The 27,515-nt window shown below is 32.3% G+C and overlaps 3 protein-coding genes across 3 annotated transcripts; all 3 read right to left on the bottom strand.

Annotated features, from left to right (window-relative positions):
- Positions 1-3,372: 3,372 nt before the first annotated feature.
- On the bottom strand, positions 3,373-4,463 carry LOC100783096 (metalloendoproteinase 5-MMP). The gene has a single exon (XM_003519750.3). The coding sequence runs from the start codon at positions 3,955-3,957 to the stop codon at positions 3,460-3,462; it is 498 nt and encodes a 165-aa protein (XP_003519798.1). The 5' UTR covers positions 3,958-4,463; the 3' UTR covers positions 3,373-3,459.
- Positions 4,464-9,370: 4,907 nt separating this feature from the next.
- Positions 9,371-10,837, bottom strand: LOC100786104 (metalloendoproteinase 5-MMP). Its single transcript, XM_003519353.5, has one exon. The coding sequence runs from the start codon at positions 10,681-10,683 to the stop codon at positions 9,517-9,519; it is 1,167 nt and encodes a 388-aa protein (XP_003519401.1). The 5' UTR covers positions 10,684-10,837; the 3' UTR covers positions 9,371-9,516.
- Positions 10,838-20,136: 9,299 nt separating this feature from the next.
- LOC100782377 (metalloendoproteinase 5-MMP) lies at positions 20,137-22,480 on the bottom strand. Its single transcript, XM_003519347.5, has one exon. The coding sequence runs from the start codon at positions 21,443-21,445 to the stop codon at positions 20,273-20,275; it is 1,173 nt and encodes a 390-aa protein (XP_003519395.1). The 5' UTR covers positions 21,446-22,480; the 3' UTR covers positions 20,137-20,272.
- Positions 22,481-27,515: the final 5,035 nt, after the last annotated feature.

Below are 27,515 nucleotides of genomic sequence, written 5' to 3'. Positions count from 1 at the left end.
AGAGATACGCTTTTTGTGGGAGAAAAAAGTTGTTATATAATTTGGACAACAGCTCAAATTTGTAAAAAAAAAAAAAAAATCTTACGTAAAAGTTAATTATTTTTTTCATCCATACGAAAATAATTATCTCAAAATATATAAATTTACAAGAAACAAACTCAAACAAAAACTTATTCGGATTATAATGGATTATACCAATAATTGTTATTCATATAATCAAATATTAAAATAACCTAATTTTTTCAGTTGATCCAAACATACCGTAGTGAAGAATAAATAAAAAACAATTAAAGTCGGATTGGTAATAAGTGTCCAAAGTGCTTCTACATAAGAAACTCATACGATCTTATCTTTTTTTAGGAATGTTAGCAAATTTTTCTGACACTCTTTTTCTAATACTTTATTAGCATTGTTTGAAATTTATAAAATGTCATCAATTTGGATGGATTTCATTTCTAAATCAATATAGATAAATAGAGACACCTCATTAAAAGAAAAGGCCGGAATCCTACCAAAATTATTAATTTTTTCAGCTAATGGTATAAGAGAAAATATTAAAAAGAGAGTGTGACTAACATTTTTTTTTAAAACAAAGTTTTATTTATTTATTTTTTTAAAAAAGTACAATGGGTATTCCAATCCTAATACATATGTATTACAATGCAAAACCAAAGGAACAAATAAAGATAAATTACATGATCAATACACCAATTAAAAAAGAACAGAGAGTATTGCTCATCTTAATTAGTCTCATACCATGTCTACAAAACAACCTTTTTTATCAAGTCCAAAACACCATTAAAGTCAAAAGAAAACTCCTTGAAACACAATTTTGTTATGCATAATCAAAGTAGACCATACCACAGCATGCCAAAAAAATATGTCAAACAAAGCATAACTTTTTACCTTCTTAGAAGAGAGATGAACTACATATAATGAGCAAAAATATCATTAGCAAAAATACCACAATTTCATTTATGAATATCCATTCAAAATTCATAAACACAAATTTAATGTGTTCATGATCAATTTAATAAAATGCATTAATTAACATTTTTATGGATGAATATCCAATTAATCCATTAAAGTATTTTAAAAATTAAATCTTTTTTAATTATTTCAAAATGCCCCCTCTCATTTATCCATAAAAATATTTTATAATTATTTTTTATAAATTTTTTTGTCTTATTCACTTTAGTCATAATTAAAATTATTTTAAAATTATTATTTGTTTAATTATTTTTAAGATATTTTTAAAAAATAAATAGTTGTTTTTTATATTTAAACTATTTTAGTCATAATTAAAATTAATATATATGGAACTAAGCTAGAACTTTTTAAGAAATTTTAAAAAATACACGATTGAATTATTTTGTGGAGCAATTTTTTTTCATTTTTGTTTGCACCAACTAATCGATCATAAGAAAATGCATAAGGGACTTTTTCTTATGCATCGTGAGAATACCATTTTTTAATTATTTTTTTACTATGCTAGAACTTTCTCTTATGCCATCCCTAATTTTTTATACGTTTTTATTGAAAAGAAATAGTTATTTTTTAAATTTAAAACTATTTTGAGTAAGTCATAAAATTAATATATTTGGAAATATGCTGGAACTTTTTAATAAATAAAAAAGTACACATGAAAAAATAAATATAGAACACCGAGTCTAATTTTATTCGAACTAATATATAACTTGTTGATTCAAACGTGATTAACGAATTAAATTTTATAATAAACACAAGGATCATAAAGTAAACTTCATCCTCTTCAAAGAGAAAAAGGATCAAGTACTAAATATGTTATTTTTGAATTTTCCATAATTTTAAATAGTTTTTTAACATTTCTTTTTTTTTCTTCTTCTCATATCACATCATATATTTAATATACCTATAAAATTCACTCTTTTTTATAGGTGTATAATAGTATTTTGGGCATCTAAATATATTTATCCTTTCGAGCAATCATACTTTTTCTGGATTGATAAAGTGGCATTGTCTGAAGGCTTGCTTGTATGAACTCACTATTTTTTTCTATCTTCATTTATTGAGGCCCTTTCCTTTTTTGGCCTTCTTTATTTTTGGGCTTTTTTTTATATATGAGGAAACTTCATTGATAAGAACATATGACTTGAAATCAAGTGATTCAACATAAAATAAAATGATTAATGTGTTGAAAATAAGATTAAATTATTTGAATTTGATCCTTAAAAAAATTTTATAAAATTATTTACTTCTTAGCTAAATTCTATATCAGTTAAAATTATTTTTTCTAATAAACAGGATGAAGAAAAAAAATGACTTAAGGCACAAGAGGCATTTGCTCAAAATGTTATACAGTACCATATAAGCTACCTTCTAAAACCCATAAGCAAGCCCATTGTGTCCAAAGCACGGTCCCCTATGTTTGTGACCATTTAATATATTTCTTTTGCTATTTTTTTCGTCTTAATTATTTGAACTTCACTGGTTAAAAACTACTAAAAGTATAATTAATTGAGTGGAACATTAGGGAACGTCTCTATGGATGGTTACTAATTAATCTATTAATTAACACTATAGTATAAATTTAAAGTCAATTCCCAAATTCAAAATTAAGTACAATAAGACAACAACACATTATTAGAAAAATTCATAATATTCAAGTCACAACATCCCTCATGATATAAGCTTAGATGGTCATGATAAAAAGAAATTCAAACCCCAAACTAAGATCAATAAATACAAGCATAAAAGTATTTTAAGATGGTAGAAATAGAAAAGAAAACCACGTGTTTAGGTGACAATAACCTTGATCTTAAAAAATCCCAGCCCATGCATTTTAAACCTCCAAAAAATCCAAGGCATCAAGTGCGCCATGATCAAGAGGTGAAAGATGCTCCAAGAATCCCTAAGAATGGCCAAAGAATGTGAAAAAATGTCACAGGGTGAACTGACAGAAAATGAAAAATTGGTAATCATATGGTGCTAGATACATTGTTTAGTAACAAATTAACATGCTAAATGAAGTAGCATGTTAAAATTTTAGAGACATTGAGACAAAAAAATTTAGAGAGACTAATTTTAAATTTCCCATATTTCAGATGGAGTAAAAATATTTTTATCCAAAATTAAAAATATAAAAAAGGAAGTTAATATGTAGTAAGATTTAATTTGTTCTGGCTCCCAAAGTATTTTCTTTTATGGTACGTATATAACTAGTGGTTAATCACATTACATACAGTCCAGAATCTGTAGTAAATATTCACGCACCCTTTTAATTTCTTATATTAACAAGACATAAAGGTTATACCAGCTTAATGGTCTATAATTAAATTTATACAACAGTGGATAATCTTTAATTTGCTAATGCAATAAGTTAATAAATCACGGTTGGGGGAACAACACATGCATTATATTCAAGTCAACAGTCATAAAATTGTTCCCAACAAGCTCATAAACCCAAATACGAATACAAAATTAAAGAAGCTCGTAAGCAAATCCAAGAGACAAGATAGTGATTAAAAGCACTCCCCAACGCCCACTGTGGCCAGAGATGCCGTTAGTGTAGTGACGCTGAATGTTTTCCATATCAGAAACCGAGAGCTCCACCTTTCGTTGCTGCCATGGCAATACGTTAGGGTACATAACAGAGTCCTCTTTGTTAGAGTGATCAAGCCCTAGAAGATGCATCGCCGCACTCTCCAAGTCCAAAACTCCGTTCTCCCACGACAGGCTCTCTTTTTCACTCGGCAGCGACCATAAAATGGCACCTTTGAGGCGTATGTCCCCTGTCGTGACATTAGAACCTGGTTGCAGTATGATAAAGCTTAGGCTAAACACCTGGTCCCAAATATTGTTGAATATTCTGAACCCCACCTTGATGTCGGCATTGTCGTAGGTTGTCTCCGTGAGCCTCAAAACCCCTGTGGTGGCCTGCGCCCACCTCTTGAAGGAATCTCTGAAAACCTTTTTCATGTTGCGTTGGATATGATTGGATAAGGCATCTCTGAAAACATAGAAGACAAATGTGAGTCATAATTATTAGAGATGGTGAACAAAACTCCATCTCCATTGAGTTCAAACGACAACTCAAAAAATGTGGTCATCTAAGTTGAGCTAGAGAGTGGGTGAGCTAGAGAGGGAGAGTTCGAGGGAGGGACGACATTGTGATAGTTCGAGGGGGAATTGAAGCTAGGGATTTCAGATTTGGAAATAAAAAACCAAGACGGTTTTGTGTTAGTAACTGTCGTCCTTTTCATATTCTCTAATTACAACATTGTCACACAGTTATATTTTAAGATGATTCATAATAATTATTTTAAAATGTGTCATTAAAAATAATTTTCATTGTCTTAATTTATAAAAATGTTATCGTATCATATTTAAAACGGTTTACTTATAACGGTCATAAAATATGTGTAGTAGACTATCTTTTTAATAGTAGTAGTAGTCTACAAAAATATTCGGGTGTTAGACTGCACTTTGATAAAAGGATTGGGTACTTTGTAATCATTCTCAAATTAAAATTCTTTGGCTGGTAAAAAAAGTGGCCGGCAATGGCAACGCGTAGCACAATTAGTAGTTAATACAATAAGGTAAATGACTTTACAATATTGTATAGGGCTCATGTAATCATATTCTTGCGGGTAAAGAGGTTTCAAGTTTCAACGGATCGATATGCTCAATTAATTATTTTTTCTATACTTGTTAAAATACTAGAATAAAGTACAATACAGCCTTTCGAATTTCAAATAAATATACTCAATTATAAATCACATTATTCCGAATAAGGTAAAAGACAGATGATCTCTAAACAAATGTAAAAAATAATAAGTGATTTACACGAGATGAGTCGGCCGAACTCTTATTCTAAGTCTGACAGATGGTTTAAAATCAAGTCAGTCTTGTATAGTAGATCATATTATAGAATAATTAAAAAGTGTAAGGTTGTATTAACAGTCGCATATACTTCGTTAAAAATATTAATATAGTGATTAATATATATATATAGGTTTATTCAACTGGTAGAAGATTAATTTTTCCGAGTACATTACACTTATCATCCGGAAGTTCGTAAAATTACGCTCACTCTTCCTTTTTTTTTAACTCCTATACTAATTGTGTTAATTATTTAAAAAATATTACCAACACTCCATATTCATTAACTAAATCTCTTTAATTGTTTGGAAAATATTACACTATGTTAATATAATTAAAATAGAATTTGAAATTTAAATTGTGAAAAAATTTTAAATTAATTCATGTGATAGAACGTTATTTTAATTGTGATTTATACATATATTATTATATATGATATTTATTGAATAAATTTGAATAATAATATAAATATCTTGACTGAGTAACTAATTAAAGAAAATGTTACCAAATCAATTTGATACAAATACTTTAATGACATGAATTACAAAATGAAATAGATACTTTAAAAGAAATGTATAAAAATAATTCAATTTTTAAAAATATGGACAAATTTATTTTATAAAATGAATCTGTTTTATAAATAAAATTATAAGTTTTATCATTTTATTAGAAAAGTCTGATCTATTACATCCAATGCAATATTAAAGAAAAGAAAAAGTCAAAGATCTTTTTTTAATAAAAAGGAGATGCAATACATTTTATTTAATTTCATCTTATTTTGTGTAACCTTCTCCTCTGTTGTGATGTTGTTGCATGTCTTTTCAAAGAAATATTCTTTTAGGTAACCTAAATAAATAAAATAAGGTATAGGGGTCTTCTTTCGTGATGAAACGAGTAGATGGGCACAAAATTGATTGCCAAATTGAATGAAGCCAGTGAAGCATGATATGTTGTGAAACTGTTGCACCTTTATGTGATCATCAAACAACATCTAGATCTTGATTTTGCCGTAAAACATTTAGGATATCCCACGTGGGCATATTTTTACCTCATAAGCCTCCATCTACAAGCACAAGGCTCTATTTTAATGTATGTAATGATTGCCTCACAATTGGCAATCGTAAATGCGTACTTATCGTATAACTAAAAATTTAAAATTTTAAAACAACATAATTAATGCATAAATTTTGTACGTACAAACTAGCAACAACCATGCATGTTGGTATCGCTGAAATAGTCGTACAAGAAACACAAGGCAGCAACACCTCATGCATGCATATCGTATACAACTGCCAAAATCCTAAATTAGCAGCAAGTAGCAGTCAACACACACAGTTGGAGCTCTCCGCCAATATCTTCCTGCAAACAAGATGAAGAAGTGTTGCAAACAAACTCAATTTTACCCCGTGCTGCTAGTACAAGTCTCAACCAACAAATGGTGACATATTTATAGGGGTGGGTTAAACATCAGTCTGATCCGTAAAGCCCAATTCGTAAATTAAATGGATTTTACTTTTAGGTCCACATAGGTTTGCCAAAAGTCTGTGGATAACGGATTGGTTCACGGGCCCAAATCATAATGTAAAAAAATAGAAGGAAATTACTTGGGGCATCCACTAATTTTCATAAATGTTGGAAATACCCTTATGTGCATTTTTGGTTATAAACAGTAGGAGTAGTTTTTCATTTCTACAGCGTCATTTTTTTTTGTAAAATCTCAGCCACTTAGGGCTAGTTGCTTCCATTAAGCTCGATTTTGAAGTTTATTTGGTCTCCGATGATGTACATGCATTATTCAGGAGTATACGATGAAATTTGGTCGATTTTCGTCATCGAAAAAAAAGTTATACAAAAAAAAAATTACAAACCTATAGATTAGCAATCTGTATGTTCATACGGATTGTTGATCCGTATGCTTCATACGGATTACTAGTAATCCATATGAATCATACGGATTGATGATCCGTAGGTTCGTAAAAAAAAATTTAAAAATTTGAATAAAATTATAAGAAGTATAATTTTATCAATTTTAAAAATAAATTTTTTGTAATAAATTTTTTTGTAATAATTTTAGCAATTGTGTGAATTTTTTTTAAAAAAATTAGCAATTATAAAAATATTAATTTTGTGATATTATTGTGGTATAAAAAAATATTGATTTTCTAATATTATTTTATAGTGGTATAAATCAAAAGTATTCAGTAATTATATTTTTAAAAAAAAATTATAATATATATAAACTTTTGAAAAATTACTAAAATTAACATTAGATTGCTTAAAATTTAATTTAGTAATTAATTAAAAATAATTTAATTCATAAACATGATCAAATTAATTACTAAAAGATATTTTTTGTTGCACAATGTTATTTCAACATTGCAAAAAAATTATGATCAACACATAGTAAAATAACTATTATATAAGAAATTGGTAACTAACAAAGGAATAATATTAGACAAATTGTTTGTAGCAAAAGCATAGTTAGGAAATTCCTAATAATTAAAAGAAATAATGTTTCAAGTCCTAATAATGTTCAAAGTCATAATAATGTTCCAAGTCCTAATGTTGAATTTAATTCATAAACATGACCAGAATAAAATATGGTTAAAGGTTGGATCAGAGAATTCAAAGACAATTTCCATGTCAGCTTTGAAGAACAGGGTTTCACAAAAATATTTTCACCCAGCTTCAATTTTAACTGTCTTTCTCCAGTAATTGAACACAAACCGACATTTTGTAATGTTCTCCAAATGCAAATGAGTCCAGCATTTACCTTTAAGAAAATAATACATGGTGTTTGGAACGTCCTAATATTAAGAATAATGTTATGTCAGCAATTTATGAAATATAAAACTTGGAAGATAAAGAATTGTTGGTAACTAAATTGGAAAGTTACTTACCTGGTTGCTGCAAATAACTTTGTGTGAAGTGAGATACACCTTGAAAGTGACGAAACTTGACACTAGATGGTATAATGAATGTTATCTTGGAAATGATTTTGAAAGGCTACTGCTCTTGAATATTGTGAAAAAGAATACACTTTTACCTTAATGAGTTAACCACACTTGATGATCTTCGGTTAGGTGATAAAAATCTCTTAGTGTTGTCCACCATGCTACAATAGTTGGTTTGTCCAAATCTTGGTTGTAGATAATGGTATGAAAATTTTCATCCTTGTCAATGAAATGCCATAAACGGTCAAATACGTTTTTCCACTTCACAGTAAAAGACCTACTAATTTCACTGTAAATCTACATTTGATATAACAAAATAAGGTAGGTTAGTTACACAAAATAACAGAATAATGATATGTTAATTAAATCAAAATAAAGATGACCTAGTCCTTGGCATTAACGGTGTTTAAAATAACATCGGGTGGAACCATGACCTTCAGCATGATCTTAGCCATTTCGTAGCATTGTCTGTGCTCTTCATTTGTTAGCTCTAACATTTTTTCACAACTCCAAAATGTGAGAATGCTAAAAAATGAGTTGTAAACCTAATACTTAAATTTCACGACGATCCAATGATTGGAAGTGGGAGAAAGAAAAAATAAATTTGAGAAAGGAAGAGAAAACACAGAAATATAAATTGATTTAAGATGTTTTTATTTATAATTAGAGTACTCTCACTCTATTTATTTATTTATTTTATAAAAAAAATTCTATTTTATTTTTTGTCAAATAAATATTTTTTTTATTTTTTCTCAAATTATTTATTTTTATTTATTTAATTACAAAAAATTCATCATTTTTTATTAAACTCTATATATTTATAAATAATAATTTTTTAAAATTAATTTTAAAAAATGAAATGTTACATTGATACTAATGACACTACTACTTATATACAATCTTTTGCTGACCAAAGGACTAGTGGGTCATGCATCCCCTGCAAGTTGCAACATATTTTTTGTATTTTGCAATTCATAATTTATCACCCATAGCCTATTCGAAGGAATATAGCATTTGAAACATATATGGATCTTCTTTGTGAAACTTTGTATAATTTTTGAACTTGACTCCTGCTATTATGCTTTTCGTTTCCCTTGACACTTGGTTTAGTTTTCATCGATCTGATGGTTCAATTTTTTTCCTTTTCTCCTTTTCTTATTCCTTTCTTCCTGTCTTTCCTTGTTTGCCCCTCTTCTTTTCTTCCGCACAACACTCCTTCTCTCCACCGCAGACAACCAGTGGGCACCTGCCGGAGTTTTTTCTTCTTTCCCAGCACCGCTCAAATGACTCACACAGAAACACGAAAGAAAAAACACAACGCCGCAATCATTCCTCAATGATCCAATTGAATGTGATTAAGTGAATTTCCGTAAAGTAATGGAAACAACGCTCACTTGCTTCTTTTGAGGTAGAGTCGCACCGAAAGCAACTACAAGTGACGGTGGTGGTGCACGATGGTGGCGGATAGAAGGAGAGAGAAGGGGCAAACAAGGAAAGATAAGAAGAAAAGGAATAAAAAAATACAAGGAGAAAAGAAAAACAATTGAGCCATTAGATTAAAATCGAAAGGCCTATAAGAAACAGGCACATGAATAAACCGAAAAGTCACCACGGGTTGGGGAACACATACAATAAACATTGAACAATCAGAAATATAAAAAGCTCATAAAAGTCCAAAAGCAAGGTGGGACAGGAGCAGCGACTAATACGAAAGGAGCAGTAAGTAAGCAAATCCAAGAGAGAAAGTGGTAACTAAAAGCACATCCAAACGCCCACCGTGGCTTGCAGAGTCATGCGAGTTTGGAGAAGTCAGATCCGAGTCATGCGAGTTTGGAGAAGTCAGATCCGAGTCATGCTTAGCAAACTGAAGGTGAATGTTGGCCTTGTCAGAATTGGAAAGCTGCACCTTTCGTTGCTGTGACTGTGATGACAATATGTAAGGATACATAACAGAGTCCTCTTTGTGAGAGTGATCAAGTCCAAGTAGATGCCCTATCTGGTGCATCGCTGCAGTCTCCAAGTCCAAAACTCCATCATCTTTCGACAGTGAGGCGTTTTCACTTGGAAGTAACCAGCCCATGTTACCGTCCAGAAGTACCACCCCTTTCTTACTAGAATCCGGTTGCAAAAATATAAGGCTGCCACCATACACCTCCATTTTAATGCTCAAGTCGGTGAAGTTGTAGAACCCTACCTGGATGTCGGCGTTGTCGTAGGTTGTCTCCGTGAGACTCAAAGTCCCCGAGGCTTGGGCCCACCTCGCAAAGGAATCTCTGAACACCTTAGTCATGTTGTCTGGGATTTGGTTTTCGGGAAGAAAACCGTATGTGAGGTTTCTGTTTGGGAACCAGCGGTGTCCGGCTTTGGGATAGGAAGTGTTGTCGTCGGTGAAGTTGTAGTCAAAGTTAACGTCGGGGACACCGCATCGTAGGGACAACATTTGCTGAATAAGCTGTTTGTTCGGAACGCCGGTAACTGGAAGATTGGAAAATTTCTGGTAGGTCTTAATGGCTGACATTGTTTCCTGGTCGAAAGAATTGTTAAATGGCCTAGAGGATTCAATGTAGCCGTACTCAGATAAGTAATCCTTGACGACAGACAGGCCTTTAATATTGATTTGCTTCGGTGCTTCGTTTGGCGGTGAGGGAGGGGCATTTTCTATTGCAAGTTCTACGCCGTCCTTCACTTTCTCGACCCACTCCTTCACTTTCTCAGCCTTCTTCAAATCTTCTTTCTTGCTCGGTATCTTTGCTAATGCTGGACCAAATAATTTTTTCAATGAATCAAAAAAATTACCAGCACTCGCCGAAATGGATTGGTCGAGAAGGATAAGGAATAATAGGAATACTGGACGTAGGTACGGTTTCATCTTAATGGGTATGATAATTCTCTAGAGCTGTATAACTGTGTGTGTCTAAATATAAGAGCTGAGGAGTAATATATAGAGGATGATGACTGAGGGTCGTTGTTGCGAATTCCACTCTGGAAGGGACTGAGTAAGTTGATGAGTTTGATGAAGTTTTATTCCTAATTTGGAAACAATTGATATTCCACGCCTACCTAAGGTAGCACACACGGTTTGAAGGGTCTTCAATTCATCATTAGCAAGTTGCCCACTTGGAATAATAAGTACGGGCTCAAGTTTCAAGGTTGCCCACTAGGGATAACAAGTGCGGACTCAAGTTTCAAGCAGTACAAGTAAGTACAGGCTTTAGGTTTAAAAAAGAAAATCTTAAATTTGTTTTAATACTAATATATCTTAAAACTTATTATAAAATTATATTAGTAAATAAAATCTCATTCTTAAATGATAAATAACAACACTAAATTTTATGAATAAAATTTATTCTTAAATTTATTTTAACACTTTTAAGTCTTTGAGATGCTCTAGGAATAGTTAATCTTCAAATAAGGAGCATATTCTACTCACTGATTTATCGGTGGCTTCTATAATTTGTCTGAATACCCTGTTCTGCCAAATTCTCCACGGGATCACTTTCAGCAAATACCATCTAGTTTCACTTCACGCATGGAGAGTGCTTTGGTGTATTGGAACTAAAGAAATCGGAATTTTTTCAAGGTTATAAAAATAGAGTTTATGATTCGTGAAAATTTGATAGACTTAATTTATAGACTCAACTTATAGATTAGTAAAAATCTACTTCATATAAAAATAATAATAAAATATTTATAAATAACATACTAATTAAATATTTCAACAATATAACAAAGTAAAGCAGTAAATCATAAAATTCAAAATATTTAAATAACCAAGTCTAGCAATAATACAACACTAGTAGACAATAACTTGTAGAGGTTATAGTAGTGATAGATCATTCTCATTTAGAGTAGTTTAATGTTATTAGAGAACAAGAGTTTGATATTGTTAAAGGTGTGAATTTAATATTTGAGAATAACACGCTAAATGAAGATATGTTGAATGTTAAACACACAGAAAACAATAAAAAATGACTTACATTTTAGTCTAATTTTTTTAACTTGTTAATTCGTTGACTCAATGGTAAACTCGAGAGTTTATAGAGTTTATGCAAATTCTACTAAAAAAAGAGTTTACTCAAGAGTCGCAGAGGACATGTAAACTCGTAATAATTAACAAATTAACTCGAGAATTTGATAATCGTGGACAGATTCATTCTTTTACTCCTTTGAATGAGAGTGAAAACAACAATAAAACAACTAAAATTTAAATTTTAGTCCTATAAAAAATTTATTAGCTATTATAAAATAAAAAAGACCATATTTATTTTAAAAAATACGACATATTATTTTTCATTTAAAATAAAAAAAAATTATTTTAGTTCTCACCTACTATTGGATCACCCTTGCTTTGAAGAATGGCTTGGCAACCTTGATTTTTTTATAAAAAAAAAATAGAGAAAGTTTGTCTATTTTTACAAAATATATTCAGGAGGTATATTAACCGTAATTTATTCATTATTATATTTGTAATATAATACAAGTATAAATAAACTATTAATAAAACTAATAGCATTTGGAAATTAAAACTATGAAAGCTTTTAAAATCAATTAATTGTTAGAAATTTGTTTTAATCGTGATTCATAAATATACTATTATACTTTTCATCCATTTGTTCTGTGGTGTCTCTTTTTGTAATCTGCATATACAGCTAGTGGCATGGGCCGGGGACTGGTTTTGTGTTGCTCGCTGCGGTTTCGGGCCTGGAGTCATTCGGCACTTGCAATTGTTCTTTGGGAGTGGGGACAACTTGTCGATAAAAGTTCATGCACGTGATAGGGTCGGGCTCAGTAGTGGCGTGATAGTATTTTATTTTCTCTTGCTAAAGATATGAGACTTGCCTTACTTGAATTTTGAATTTTGAATAAGTTTTAGATAGAGTTCTATTATTGTTGCAGATTTTTATCTTTTATGAGTTTTGTTTCAGCAGTTAATTAATTTAAATATCAAATGAAAATGATAGAAGATTAGGTTGTTTATCAGAGCATTCAGATTAGTTGTAATCTTATACTTAGATATTCTCATTTCATGAATTTTAATGGTTATTTTCTTCATTGTTTATCTCTATTTTTTTTTACAAGTTCTTCCTATTTATATATTTCATTTTACATAACATTTCCTAGCGCATCTAGAGCTTGATTCTTACGACTTGGGAGGAAACACTTTATTGAGTGATTTATTTTTTTTAAGAAATTATGGTAAAAATATGTCTTCCTCCAACAACGAATGTATTATATACGGATGAAATAATATTTACCATTTTATTAGAAGGCCCAAAGGTATGCCACTGCATGACGAAAACAGAAGCGATTCCAACTAGATTTATACCACAAATGCTGATTATACTTTATTGTATTTAAATATATATTGTTCCCAAGTTAAGCCTCATTTCCTCTATACATTATTATTTCTCAATTGCAAGAGTTAAAAGTTAGGTTACTATAAAACTACATAAAACTAAGAAGATAAAAGATAACATTCATATTTTTCATTCATAATGTTTCATAACAACATCGGTAAGTCATTTGAATTATTTTATGTCTATTTACTATTTAACATATCTTTATTTTCTAATAAAAACAAATTACATATGAGAATAATTTATCATTATTATAACATTAACAAGTTATTATTCACTAATAATGTATTATTAGACTTAATTATTTAAATATTTTGAAATTTATAATTTATTATTTTACTTTATTATATTATTAAAATGTTTAATTTATATGTTATATATATATATATATATTGTTATTATTTTTATATAAAATAAACTCTTATGAAAATTTATCAAAGTAGGTAAACTCTCAATTTGATAATCTTGATACAAATATAATTAAAATAAAACTAATAGCATTTGGAAATTAAAACTATATGAAAGCTTTTAAAATTAATTAATTAATAGAAAGTTATTTTAATCGTGATTCATAAATATATTAGAAAAAAAAATGAAAGAAATAAATAAGAAGAAAATGCAAACGCTCAAACTGCACTGGTAGAAAATTTTGATTGCGCTCTTCTCCCAAGATATGACAACACGTTGGTTCCGATCATGTGCAACCAAAGGATCCTCGAACCTTATGAACACCAATACTTGTGTGTTTTCTATATATATATATATATATATATATATATATATATATATATATATATACCCATTTATGCAACAACAAAATATGACCATTGGAATATCAATTGTTTCCACACTAAAATTGTGGAAGATCGGAACGAATGTAATAAATTGTTAACTCATTAAAACAAAATCTTAGAAAGATAGAAAATCTAATTTTATTTTATAAAATTGAATTAATATAAGTAATATATATATATATATATATATATATATATATATATATATATATATATTTATAATTTTTAAATTATAAAACAAATGTTTAATATCATTTTCTCACATAATTTATAAAGAGCATATTGTATTTCGGTATAAGGAACCTTCCAGTTTGAGCTTTATACCTAATATTTATGAACTTCCACCCGAGAAAAATGTAGTGACTTAATTGTCTTGAACTACATATTTTTTAGCTGGACTTTAGTACACAATCCCTACAATATTGGCGTTCAATTAGGTTCTAATCAGTGGTAGCACGTTACATGGCCTTGCGCTTGTATCTTCTTATTTCGTGAGTGTCACTTAGAGATTAGCCCATGTCTCACAGTGACGGCCCCATCATAACACTCACTAGGTGTGTCCTCAAAGAGTAGTTTGTGACCCCACCTCTATAATAATTGTCATCGGATTCATTAATAGGTTTTTTTATACCAAAAATACACATGTATAAATACCTCAACCTTAATTTTGTCACAATTTATACTACACCTCGTCCTAGGAATGAGAAACGGAACAACTCCGCCAAAATTTATTTTGGTGTACTTTAGTCAACAAACAATTTCATTGTTTCCACCGTTCATGGGAACACTAATCACACGGAGACGGGTGTCTATTGTTGTAACTAAATAATGGGCTTTAGTCTCATTCCCCTCGACGAATCAAGCACTTGTTGACGCGTTAATCCTTTTGTAAGTGGATCCGTAATATTATTTTCTGACCTGACAAAGTCAAGAGAAATGATACCATGAGAAATCAAAATTCTGATAGACTTATGTCTCACTCTTAAATGTCTTCTTTTTTCATTAATTTTTTTGCTAGTAACTTTAGATATAACAACTTGACTATCACAATGCATTGGAATTGAAGGTATAGGCTTATTCAACAATGACAAATTGCATAATAAATTTTAAAGAAACTCAGTCAGATGCAATCCTCCCTAGGAAGGGACTAGTCGCTAGAGCAATAAGCAAGAGGCTCCAAGAGAATTGGGCTAGAGCTGTTGAAGAAGGCCCTAAGGCTCTCATGAACCTCAGGGTAAATTTCTGAGCCCATGGGCCAAGGTTGGGTCCAATTATATTTGTACATATTAGACTAGGATGTCATTATATTTGGTCCTTGTATTTAGGGCTCCACAATGTAGGTAGGGTATCCTAGAAATATAAGATTTTTCAACCCTTGTATTTTAGGGCACCTAGACTAGTTTTTGTATTAGAGGTAATTTTGTAATTTCACATGCACTAAGTGAATATTTGATTTGTGTTGGGAAATAAATTTAATTGAATTGGTAGAATCCCAATCCAATTAAATTTTAGAGGGGGAGGTGAGCATTTGCTTACTACACCACATTGCCACATCATATAGTCACACTTTGTGCATGTTCTCCTTTATGCTTTACATGCCTCATGACACCTAAGCACACTTAGTATAAAATCTTGGAATTGATCTTGGATTAGTGGGCTGAACCATAACTAAATTTCACTAATCATAATTAGTGAAATTTTGGTTCCAAAGTTTAGCTCCACAAATTCAATTTCAAATTCAAGTGAAATTTGAATTGAAATTGAAATTTCCCTCCAATTTTGTGTGACACTTAGGCTATAAATAGAGGTCATGTGTGTGTATTTTTTCAAATTTGATCATTTGAAAATTAAACTTCAGATTTCAGAACTCTTTTAGAGCACAAAATTTTGTGTTCTTCTCTTCCTCTCCTTTCATTTATCTCCTTCTTCCTCTAAGCTCTTATCCATGGTCTCATATGGTAGTGAGTTTCTCCTAGACTCATATTCTCCTTGAAGTGGCGTCTCCTCTCTCTCTTCCTTCTCCATTCAGCTGCCATTCGTCTTCCAAGAAGTAAATGAATCCATTGATGAAGAAGATTCTAGACCTACAAGCTCCAATGGAGCTACATCACAACCTCTCTAGTAGCAGTATATAATTTTTGTTTTCAAGTGAAATAATAGTTTGTCTAGTAGATTTTCATGATACCGCACAACTAGCCAGAGTAAAGACATAACTACTTGTCAATTTTGTTTTATCAAAATCAGAACTTCAATTTGTATCACTAAACCCCTCAGTTACTTCCCAATCTACCAACTGCATATGCAATATCAGACAAGCCTAAAGAAGTATGTTAAATGCTACAAAAACCATTAATTTGAGAATATTTATATAAAAAAATTAGTTTACTCAAATTTTTCTTTAACTTAATGGACAAGTCATAAGGAATAAAAATATGTTTCACATAAAAATAGTTAAACTTCTTCAATAGCTTTTCAACATAATAAGATTGGGTAATTAAAAATCATGCCATCATTTTTTTTATAAACTTAATACCCAAAATCACATATACACAACCAGGGTCTTTCATGTCAAAATTTCTAGATAAGAAAGACTTCAGATCATTTATGAAATGCATATTACTAATATCAATATGTCAAGATGTTCCCTATGATAACAATAGTAAACTAATGTAATTTGTCCCAAATAATCGATGTAGAATCTTGTAGTAGTGTAAACTAATATACCAATTTTAAAAAACTTTCTTAAAGGAACTTACACCACAAGAATAGTAACTGAAATCCCAACTCCCAAGTCGCCAACGGTGCATTATGCATATAACTAAATACCTCTCATTACAATATATAAATATATATTATTTTTCTATCTTAAAATAATACAACAACAACAACAACAATAACGCCTTATCCCACTAGGTGGGGTCGGCTACATGGATCAACTTCCGCCATAATGTTCTATCAAGTACCATACTTCTATCCAAACCACTAATTTCGAGATCCTTTTTTATAACCTCTCTTATAGTCTTTTTGGGTCTTCCTCTGCCTCGAATTGTTTGTCTTCTCTCCATCTGGTCTACTCTCCTCACTACAGAGTCTACCGGTCTTCTCTCTACATGCCCAAACCACCTAAGTCTATTTTCCACCATCTTCTCTACAATAGGCGCTACTCCAACCCTCTCTCTAATAGCTTCGTTTCTAATTTTATCCTGTCGAGTCTTACCACACATCCACCGCAACATCCTCATCTCCGCTACACCGACTTTATTCTCATGTTGGCTCTTGACCGCCCAACATTCTGTTTCGTACAAAATCGCCGGTCTTACCGCAGTCCGATAAAACTTTCCCTTTAGCTTGATCGGTACCTTTGCATCACATAACACCCCCGATGCTTTTCTCCATTTCATCCATCCTGCTTGAATGCGATGATTCACATCCCCTTCAATTTCCCCATCATCCTGTATTACAGACCCAAGATATTTAAACCGTGTGACTTGAGGGATAATATGGTCTCCTATTTTCACCTCTGAGTTAGAAACCCTCCTTCTTTTGTTGAACTTACATTCCATATACTCCGATTTGCTTCTGCTTAGGCGAAAGTCATGTGTTTCTAGAGCTCGTCTCCAAGTTTCCAACCTCTCATTCAATTCCTCCCTCGACTCTCCAAGGAGGACTATGTCATCTGCAAAAAGCATGCATCTCGGCGCTATCTCTTGGATTTGTTCCGTGAGGACATCCAGAATTAAGGTAAAAAGGTAGGGGCTAAGGGTTGACCCTTGATGTAAACCAATTGTGATGGGAAAATCGTCTGACTCTCCACCCTGTGTCCTAACACTAGTCGATACCCTATCATACATATCTTGGATAGCTCGAATATATGCAACCCTAACCCCTTTCTTCTCTAGAGCTTTCCACAAAATCTCTCTAGGCACTCTATCATACGCTTTTTCCAAGTCAATAAAAATCAAGTGCAAGTCTTGTTGGGCCATGCGATATTGCTCCATCACCCGCCGTAATAAATAAATCGCTTCCATGGTCGACCTTCCCGGCATGAAACCAAATTGATTCTCAGTAAATTGAGTCTCCTTTCTTAATCTCCGTTCGATCACTCTTTCCCATAATTTCATGGTATGACTCATGAGCTTGATTCCCCTATAATTTGCACAATTTTGTATATCCCCCTTGTTCTTATAGATTGGCACTAACGTGCTTCTCCTCCATTCCTCCGGCATGCGTTTTGACCTCATAATTTCGTTAAAGAGTTCGGTGAGCCACTCAAGACCTCTATCTCCAAGAGTTTTCCACACTTCAATAGGTATGTTGTCTGGCCCCACCGCCTTACCATTACTCATTCTTTTCAACGCTTCCTTTACTTCCTGTTTCTGAATCCGACGATAGTACTTATAGTTCCGGTCCTCTTCTCTTGTGTCTAGACTGCTAGAGTCATATCCATATCCATCATTAAATAAGTTGTGGAAATACGCCTTCCACCTTTCCTTGATATCTTTTTCATGCACTAAGACTTTGCCTTCTTCATCCTTAACACACTTTCCTTGATCCAAATCTCTAGTCTTCCTCTCTCTACCCTTAGCAAGCCTATATATAGATCTTTCTCCGTCCCTGGTTCCTAGAGCTTGGTATAGTCCGTCAAAAGCTTGGGCTCTTGCCTCACTCACCGCCTTCTTGGTTTCATTTCTAGCTATCTTATACTTATCCCAATTTTCAGAATTTCTACACCTAGACCACTCCTTGAAACACTCCTTTTTTACTCTAACTTTGCTCTGAACATTTTCATTCCACCACCACGATTCTTTACCCCTAGGTCCAAAACCTCTAGATTCACCCAACGTCTCTTTAGCCACTTTAATAATCTCTTGGGACATCTTGTTTCACATATCATTTGCACTTCCTTGTGATTGTCCACACCAACCCTCCCATATCTTTTGTTGGAAGATTCCTAGTTTCTCACCCTTCAAGTGCCACCATTTGATCCTTGGTGCTACCAGAGGACTTCTTCTCTTTGCCCTATCTCTAATTCTTACATCCATAACCAAAACTCTATGTTGGGTAGTCAAGCTCTCTCCCGGGATAACTTTACAGTTCAAGCAATACTTCCTATCAGACTTCCTGATAAGGAAGAAATCTATCTGAGAACATATCCATCCACTTTTGTAAGTGATAAGATGTTCCTCTCTTTTTCTTAAACCATGTATTGGCTATAGAAAGATCCAAAGCCTTCGAAAACTCCAAGATGGATTTACCCTCCCCATTCATCTCCCCTAGGCCAAAACCCCCATGCACCCCCTCAAAACCTCTAGCCACGCTACCTACATGTCCATTGAGATCCCCTCCTAGGAAAACTTTCTCTCCTTGGGGTATATCCTGAAGTACCCCTTCTAGATCCTCCCAAAATTTTACCTTAAAGTGTTCTGCTAACCCAACCTGAGGTGCGTACCCACTAATAACATTAAAGGTGTCCTGTCCCACTACCAATTTTAAGACTATGATACGATCTCCTACTCTTCTTACATCCACGACATCCTTCTTCCACTCCTTGTCCACAATAATCCCTACCCCATTTCTTGATCTGATTTTTCCCGTATACCACAGCTTAAATCCCGAGTTGTCTAATTCTTTCGCTTTTTCACCTGTCCACTTAGTTTCTTGTAGGCACATAAAATTGATCTTCCTCCTCACCATAACATCCACTATTTCCATAGATTTTCCAGTAAGTGTGCCTATATTCCATGTACCAAAGCGAATCCTCTTGTCATGAACTAGCTTCTTTACCCACACCCGTTCACGAAAATGTGGGAACCCTTGCTTACTTTTCACTACATCCGGGCGGCGATGCAGCGGCTCTTGCTCTTTTGACACTGTACTCGAGCCATACAGCGCGTTGCTTCCGGGCAACGACCTAGCATTCACATTATTACGTAATTGATCCATGTCATAGAGATTCGACAAAGTTTAACGTTGGCTGTCGAAAGCCTAACACAACCCTCTCCTTTTATCCGGGCTTGGGACCGGCTAAGAATAGCAAAGCTACCCTAGGCAGGATTATCTTAAAATAATAATCATCCTAAAAGATTAATTCTATATAATCATTTATTTATTTATATATTTTATTATTTATTACGAATATTAGAAGAGATATAAATAAAAAAACAATTAAAATTAAAAAGCTCAAAATGATCTTTTATTTAATACTGGTGGTTGAAAGGCCTATAAGAAACAGCCACATACAATAAACATTGAACAATCAGAAATATAAAAAGCTCATAAGTCCAAAAGCAAGGTGGGACAGGAGCCACTAATACAAAAGGAGCAGTAAGTAAGCAAATCCAAGAGAGAAAGTGGTAACTAAAAGCACATCCAAACGCCCACCGTGGCTTGCAGAGTCATGCGAGTTTGGCAGAGAAGTCAAATCCGAGTCATGCTTAGCAAACTGAAGGTGAATGTTGGCCTTGTCAGAATTGGAAAGCTGCACCTTTCGTTGCTGTGAGGACAATATGTAAGGATACATAACAGAGTCCTCTTTGTGAGAGTGATCAAGTCCAAGTAGATGCCCTATCTGGTGCATCGCCACAGTCTCCAAGTCCAAAACTCCATCATCTTTAGACAGTGTGGCGTTTTCACTTGGAAGTAACCAGCCCATGTTACCGTCCATAAGTACCACCCCTTTCTTACTAGAATCCGGTTGCAAAAATATAAGGCTGCCACCATACACCTCCACTTCAATTCTCAAGGCAGTGAAGTTGTAGAACCCTACCTGGATGTCGGCGTTGTCGTAGGTTGTCTCCGTGAGACTCAAAGTCCCCGAAGCTTGGGCCCACCTCGCAAAGGAATCTCTGAACACCTTAGTCATGTTGTCTGGGATTTGGTTTTCGGGAAGAAAACCGTATGTGAGGTTTCTGTTTGGGAACCAGCGGTGTCCGGCTTTGGGATAGGAAGTGTTGTCGTCGGTGAAGTTGTAGTCGAAGTTAACGTCGGGGACACCGCATCGTATGGACAAGATTTGCTGAATAAGCTGTTTGTTCAGGTCGCCGGTAACATTAAGATTGGAAAAATTCTGGTAGGTCTTAATGGCTGATATTATTTCCTGATCGAAAGAATCGTTAAATGGCCCAGAGGATTCAATGTAGCCGTAGTCAGATAAGTAATCTTTGACGACGGACAGGCCTTTAATATTGATTTGCTTCGGTGGTGCGTTTGGCGGTGGGGGAGGGGACTTTGGTTGTAAACGGTACATTGGCGGTGGGGGAGGGGTCGTCTTTTGTTCTACACGATCCATGAATTCCCTGAATTTCTCGTAATACTCCCTCAGTTTCTTCCGCTCATCACGACTCGGGAAATTTTTTATCGTCGCATCTTTAACCTTGCCCCAAAACATTGTTATCGTCTTCCTATCAATTTTAGCCTCGCCCCATCTCGCCGAAGGAAGGATAAGGAATAATAGGAATATTGCACGTAGGTACGGTTTCATCTTAATGGGTATAATAATTTTCTTGATTCTCTAGAGCTGTATAATTGTGTGCGTCTAAATATAAGAGCTGAGGAGTAATATATAGAGGAAGATGACTGAGGGTCGTTGTTGCGAATTCCAAACTGGAAGGGACTGAGTAAGTTCATGAGTTTGATGAAGTTTTGTCCCTAGTGTGGAAACAATTGATATTCCACGCTGGAAGGGACTGAGTAAGTTCATGAGTTTGATGAAGTTTTGTCCCTAGTGTGGAAACAATTGATATTCCACTCCTACTTAAGGTAGCACACAGGTTTGAAGGGTCTTCAATTCATCATTAACAAGTTACCCCTTAGGGATAATAAGGACATTAACAAGTTGCCACTAGGGATAATAAGGCCGGGCTTAAGTCCAAGCAGCCCCAAGTTAGGACTTTAAGGTTTCAAAAAAATAATCTTAATTTTTTTTAGTACTAATATATCTTAAAAAACTTATTATAAAATTATATGAATAAATAAAATGTCTCCTTCTTAAATAATAAATATTTTTAAATGATAAATAACATTAAATTTTATGAGTAAATAAAAAATTTCATTCTTAAAATTTAGACTCTCAAGTCCTTGAGTGTCATAGGATAGTTAATTATCTTCAAACAAGAAGCATATTCTACTCACTGATTCATCGGTGGCTTCTATAGTTTGTCTGAATACCCTCTCCGATCTGCCAAAATCTCCACAGGATCACTTTCAGCAAACACCATCTAGTTTCACTTCACGAATGGAGAGTGCTTTGGTGTACTGGAACTAAAGTAATCGGAGTCTTTTCCAGCTGTTGCTGGAATTTTACATAGATGATTTTGATGTAGAAAATTTACTACGCTGTATGGGGGGTTATTGGGGACAAGTTCATTCTTTTACTCCTTTGAATGAGAGTGAAAACAACAATAAAACAAGTAAAATTTAAATTTTAGTTCTATAAATTTTTTATTAGCTATTATGAAATAAAAAGACCATATTTATTTAAAAAATACGACATATTATTTTTCATTTAAAAAAAAAAAAAAATTTACTTTAGTTCTCACCTACTATTGGATCACCCTTGCTTTGAAGAATGGCTTGGCAACCTTGATTTTTTTATAAAAAAAAAATAGAGAAAGTTTGTCTATTTTTACAAAATATATTCAGGAGGTATATTAACCGTAATTTATTCATTATTATATTTGTAATATAATACAAGTATAAATAAACTATTAATAAAACTAATAGCATTTGGAAATTAAAACTATGAAAGCTTTTAAAATCAATTAATTGTTAGAAATTTGTTTTAATCGTGATTCATAAATATACTATTATACTTTTCATCCATTTGTTCTGTGGTGTCTCTTTTTGTAATCTGCATATACAGCTAGTGGCATGGGCCGGGGACTGGTTGTGTTGCTGGCTGCGGTTTTGGGTTTGGAGTCATTTGGCACTTGCAATTGTTCTTTGGGAGTGGGGACAACTTGTCGATAAAAGTTCATGCACGTGATAGGGTCGGGGTCAGTATTGGCGTGATAGTATTTTCTTTTCTCCCTCTAAAGATATGAGACTTGCCTTACTTGAATTTTGAATTTAGAATAAGTTTTAGATAGAGTTCAATTATTGTTGCAGATTTTATCTTTTATGAGTTTTGTTTTAGCAGTTAATTATTTTAAATATCAAATGAAAATGATAGAAGATTAGGTTGTTAGCAGATTCATCCAGATTCGTTGTAATCTTATACTTAGATATTCTCATTTTATGAATTTTAATGGCTATTTTCTTCGTTGTTTATCTTTTCTTTTTCAAGTTCTTCCTATTTATATCAAATAGACAATAAACATAAAAAATATTTAAAAATATTACAATTTAATTTTTTGTTATAGTTGATTGACTCAACTAAACTAATCCCTTTTTAATTAATTTGAATGATAAAAAAATCAAAATTTAAATCAAATCAATCTAATCAAATATAACTAATGTAAATTTAATTTTACCTTAAATTTGATTTGATTCATACCAACTCGTGAATATTCCTACGTGTAATTGTATCAGTTAGGATTAGAACTAGTGGGTCACATGCATGGGAAGCTACAAAGCTATTACGCGAGTAGAGAAGTTGGAATCGTCCTTGTTACTATTGTATCTTCTTGTATGCAGTAAGTGGCTGTGCATATATTAACATTCAACTTGTAATTGGATGTTTCCTTTTAGGCTTATATTAATGGCTATGTATCGGTTTGAGTTCTCGTTTTCCATGAGTAATAATTTATAAATTATTTTTTATTTTAAATATTGCATCCACACTTTTTTATTTTTTTATTATATCATAAATTTTATCATTTTATATATTTTTCATTTTTTTCTCAATCTAAATGTTAAATAGGATTTTGGATGTGTATCAAACATTTTTTTATCGGTGACAATTAATTAAGCTGTAAGTGGGTGGTGCATCCCTTGCAAGTTGCAACTTATTTTTTGCTGATAAAGTTGATACTGATGGCAGTACTACTTATAAACAATTGTTACTGATGCATCCCTTGCAAGTTGCAACATATTTTTTGTATTTTCCAATTCATATATAATTTATCACCCATAGCCATCTATTCGAAGGAATCTAGCATTTGAAACATATATGGATCTTCTTTGTGAAACTTTGTATAATTTTTGAACTTGACTCCTGCTATTATGCTTTTCGTTTCCCTTGACACTTGGTTTAGTTTTCGTATTTTTTCTTTTATTCCTTTCTTCCAGTCTTTCCTTGTTTGCCCCTCTTCTTTTCTTCCGCACAACACTCCTTCTCTCCACCGCAGACAACCAGTGGGCACCCGCCGGAGTTTTTTCTTCTTTCGCAGCACCGCTCAAATGACTCACACAGAAACACGAAAGAAAAAACATCCCTCAATGAACCAATTGAATGTGATTAAGTGAATTTCCGTAAAGTAATGGAAACAAGGCTCCACTTGCTTCTTCTGTGGTAGAGTACCACCAAAGCAACTACAAGTGACGGTGCACTATGGTGGCGGATAGAAGGAGAGAGAAAGAAGATGGGAGAGAAAGAAGAGAATTGAAGGGGCAAACAAGCAAAGATAAGAAGAAAAGGAATAAAAAATACAAGGAGAAAAGAAAAAAAAAATTGAGGCATTAGATTGAAACTAAACTAATATACCAGTTTTAAAAAACTTTCTTACATTGGAAGAGGTGTTTCTCTTTCCCACCTTAGACTCCTCAAGAAAGTAAAGGAACTTACACAAAACCGAGTTTATAGCTTTACCCACCACAATAATAATTACTGAAATCCCAACTCCCAAGTTGCCAAGGGTGCATTATGCATATAACTAAAGACCTCTCATAACAATATATAAATATATATTATTTTTTCTATTTTAAAATAATAATCATCCTAAAAGATTAATTGTATATAATCATTTATTTATTATTAATATTAGAAGAGATATAAATAAAAAATAATTAAAATTAAAAAGCTACAAGATGATCTTTTATTTAATACTGGAGGTCGAAAGGCCTATAAGGAACAGCCACATGAATAAACCGAAAAGTCACCACAGGTTGGAGAGCACACACAATAGACATTGAACAATCAGAAATATAAAAAGCTCACAAGTCCAAAAGCAAGGTGGGACAGGAGCCACTAATACAAAAGGAGCAATACGTAAGCAAATCCAAGAGAGAAAGTGGTAACTAAAAGCACATCCAAACGCCCACCGTGGCTTGCAGAGTTATGCAGGTGGGGGAATGAAGTAAAGGGACCTTAGTTTTGGCAAATTTTTTGATACACGTACTTCATCATCGGGCAAACTTTTTGATGCGGGTCTTTCGGGCAAATTTACGTGTTCTTAATTTTCGGGCAAATTTCTTTAGGCTTACTGTTGCTAAGTTGGTCAAGAGTCTATCGAGTTTACTTAGAGTGTATAGAATTTACTCGGTCTATGTGGAAAAAAATTTACTCAAGAATCACAGAATAAAATAACTAAAATATGACAGTGAAAACAACAATAAAATAACTAAAATTTAAATTTTAGTCTTATAAAAAAAATTATTAGCTATTATAAAATAAAAAGGACCATATTTATTTAAAAAATATGACATATTAATTTTCATTTAAAATAAATAAAATAAAATTTATTTTAGTTCTCACCTACTATTGGATCACCCTTGCTTTGAAGAATGGCTTGGCAACCTTGATTTTTTTATAAAAAAAAATAGAGAAAGTTTGTGTATTTTTACAAAATATATTCAGGAGGTATATATATTAACCTTAATTTATTCATTATTATATTTGTAATATAATACAAGTATAAAAAAACTATTAATAAAACTAATAGCCTTTGGAAATTAAAACTATAAAAGCTTTTAAAATCAAGTAATTGTTAGAAATTTATTTTAATCGTGATTCATAAATATACTATATTATACTTTTCATCAATTTGTTCTGTATGTGGTGCACGTCTCTTTTTGTAATCTGCATATATACAGCTAGTGGCATGGGGGACTGGTTTTGTGTTGCTCGCTGTGGTTTGGGGCTGGAGCCATTTGGCACTTGCTCTCGTTCTTGGGCAGTGGGGACAACTTGTAGATAATAGTTCATATGCATGCACGTGATAGGGTCGGGGTCAGTAGTGCCCTCATAGTATATCTTCTTGTCTAGCTAAAGATATGAGACCTGCCTTATTTGAATTTTGAATAAGTTTTAGATAGAGTTCTATTATTGTTGCAGATTTTATCTTTTATGAGTTTTGTTTAAGCAGTCAATAATTTAAACATCAAATGAAAATGATAGAAGATTAGGTTGTTTAGCAGATTCGTTCAGATTAGTTGTAATTTTATACTCAGATATTCTCATTTCACGAATTTTTACTAATGGTTATTTTCTTCATTGTTTATCTCTATTTTTTTTTTTTACAAGTTCTTCCTATTTATATATTTCATTTTACAAAACATTTCGTAGCGCATCTATAGCTTGATTATATTCTTACTACGACTTGGGAGGAAACACTTTATTGAGTCATTCATTTTTTTAAGAAATTATGGTAAAAATATGTCTTCCTCCAACAACGAATGTATTATATACGGATAAAATAATATTTACCATTTTATTAGAAGGCCTAATGGTATGCAAGGTTATCAAACTCGACAGTTTACGCAACTCGTGAGAGTTTTATAGACTCGACTCGTAGATTCAACTCGTAGACTCGTAAGAGTCTATTTCATATAAAAATAATAACAAAATATCTATAAATAACATACTAATTAAACATTTTAACAATATAATAAAGTAAAACAGTAAATCATAAAGTTCAGAATATTTAAATAACCAAGTCTAATAATAATACATCACCACTAAACAATAACTTGTAGAGGTTATAGTAGTGGTAGATTATTCTCATCGAGTATTTGATTTTATTAGAGAACAAGAGTTTGATATTATTAAAGGTGAGAATTTTGTATTTGAGAATAACATGTTAAAAGGTATGTTGAATGCTAAACAGACAGAAAACAATAAAAAATGACTTACATTTTTGTCTAATTTTTTTAACTTGCTAACTCGTTGACTCGGTGGTAAACTCGAGAGTCTACCGAGTTTACTTAGAGTTTATAGAGTTTACTGAGTCTACTAAGAAAAGAGTTTACTCAAGAGTCAACTCGCAGAGAACAAGTGGACTCGTAAACTCGTAAGAGTTAGCGAGTTAACTTGAGAGTTTGATAACCATGATGATATGCCCCTGCATGAAGAAAACAAACATGATTCCGACTAGATTTATACCACAAATGCTGATTATACTTTATTGTATTTAAATATATATTGTTCGCAAGTTAAGCCTCATTTCCTCTATATATTACTATTTTTCAATTGTAAGAGGGTTAAAAGTTAGGTTATTCTAGAACTACATAAAACTACCATTAAAGCTAAGAAGATAAAAGATATCATTCATATTTTTCATTGAAAATGATTCATAATAACAACAATTAATCATTTAGATTATTTTATGTTTATTATAGTTTAACATATATTAAATTTAAGATAAGAATGATCTATCATTACTATAATATCAGTA

Source organism: Glycine max, chromosome 2, assembly GCF_000004515.6.
Source record: "Glycine max cultivar Williams 82 chromosome 2, Glycine_max_v4.0, whole genome shotgun sequence".
NCBI lineage: Eukaryota > Viridiplantae > Streptophyta > Magnoliopsida > Fabales > Fabaceae > Glycine > Glycine max.
Note: the sequence above shows the minus strand (reverse complement) of the source record. Positions and strands in the feature narration are given on the sequence as shown.

Excerpts from the sequence above, each read along its gene's own strand:
- LOC100783096 (XM_003519750.3), bottom strand. The coding sequence starts at position 3,957 with ATGAAAAAGGTTTTCAGAGATTCCTTCAAGAGGTGGGCGCAGGCCACC.
- LOC100786104 (XM_003519353.5), bottom strand. The coding sequence starts at position 10,683 with ATGAAACCGTACCTACGTCCAGTATTCCTATTATTCCTTATCCTTCTC.
- LOC100782377 (XM_003519347.5), bottom strand. The coding sequence starts at position 21,445 with ATGAAACCGTACCTACGTGCAATATTCCTATTATTCCTTATCCTTCCT.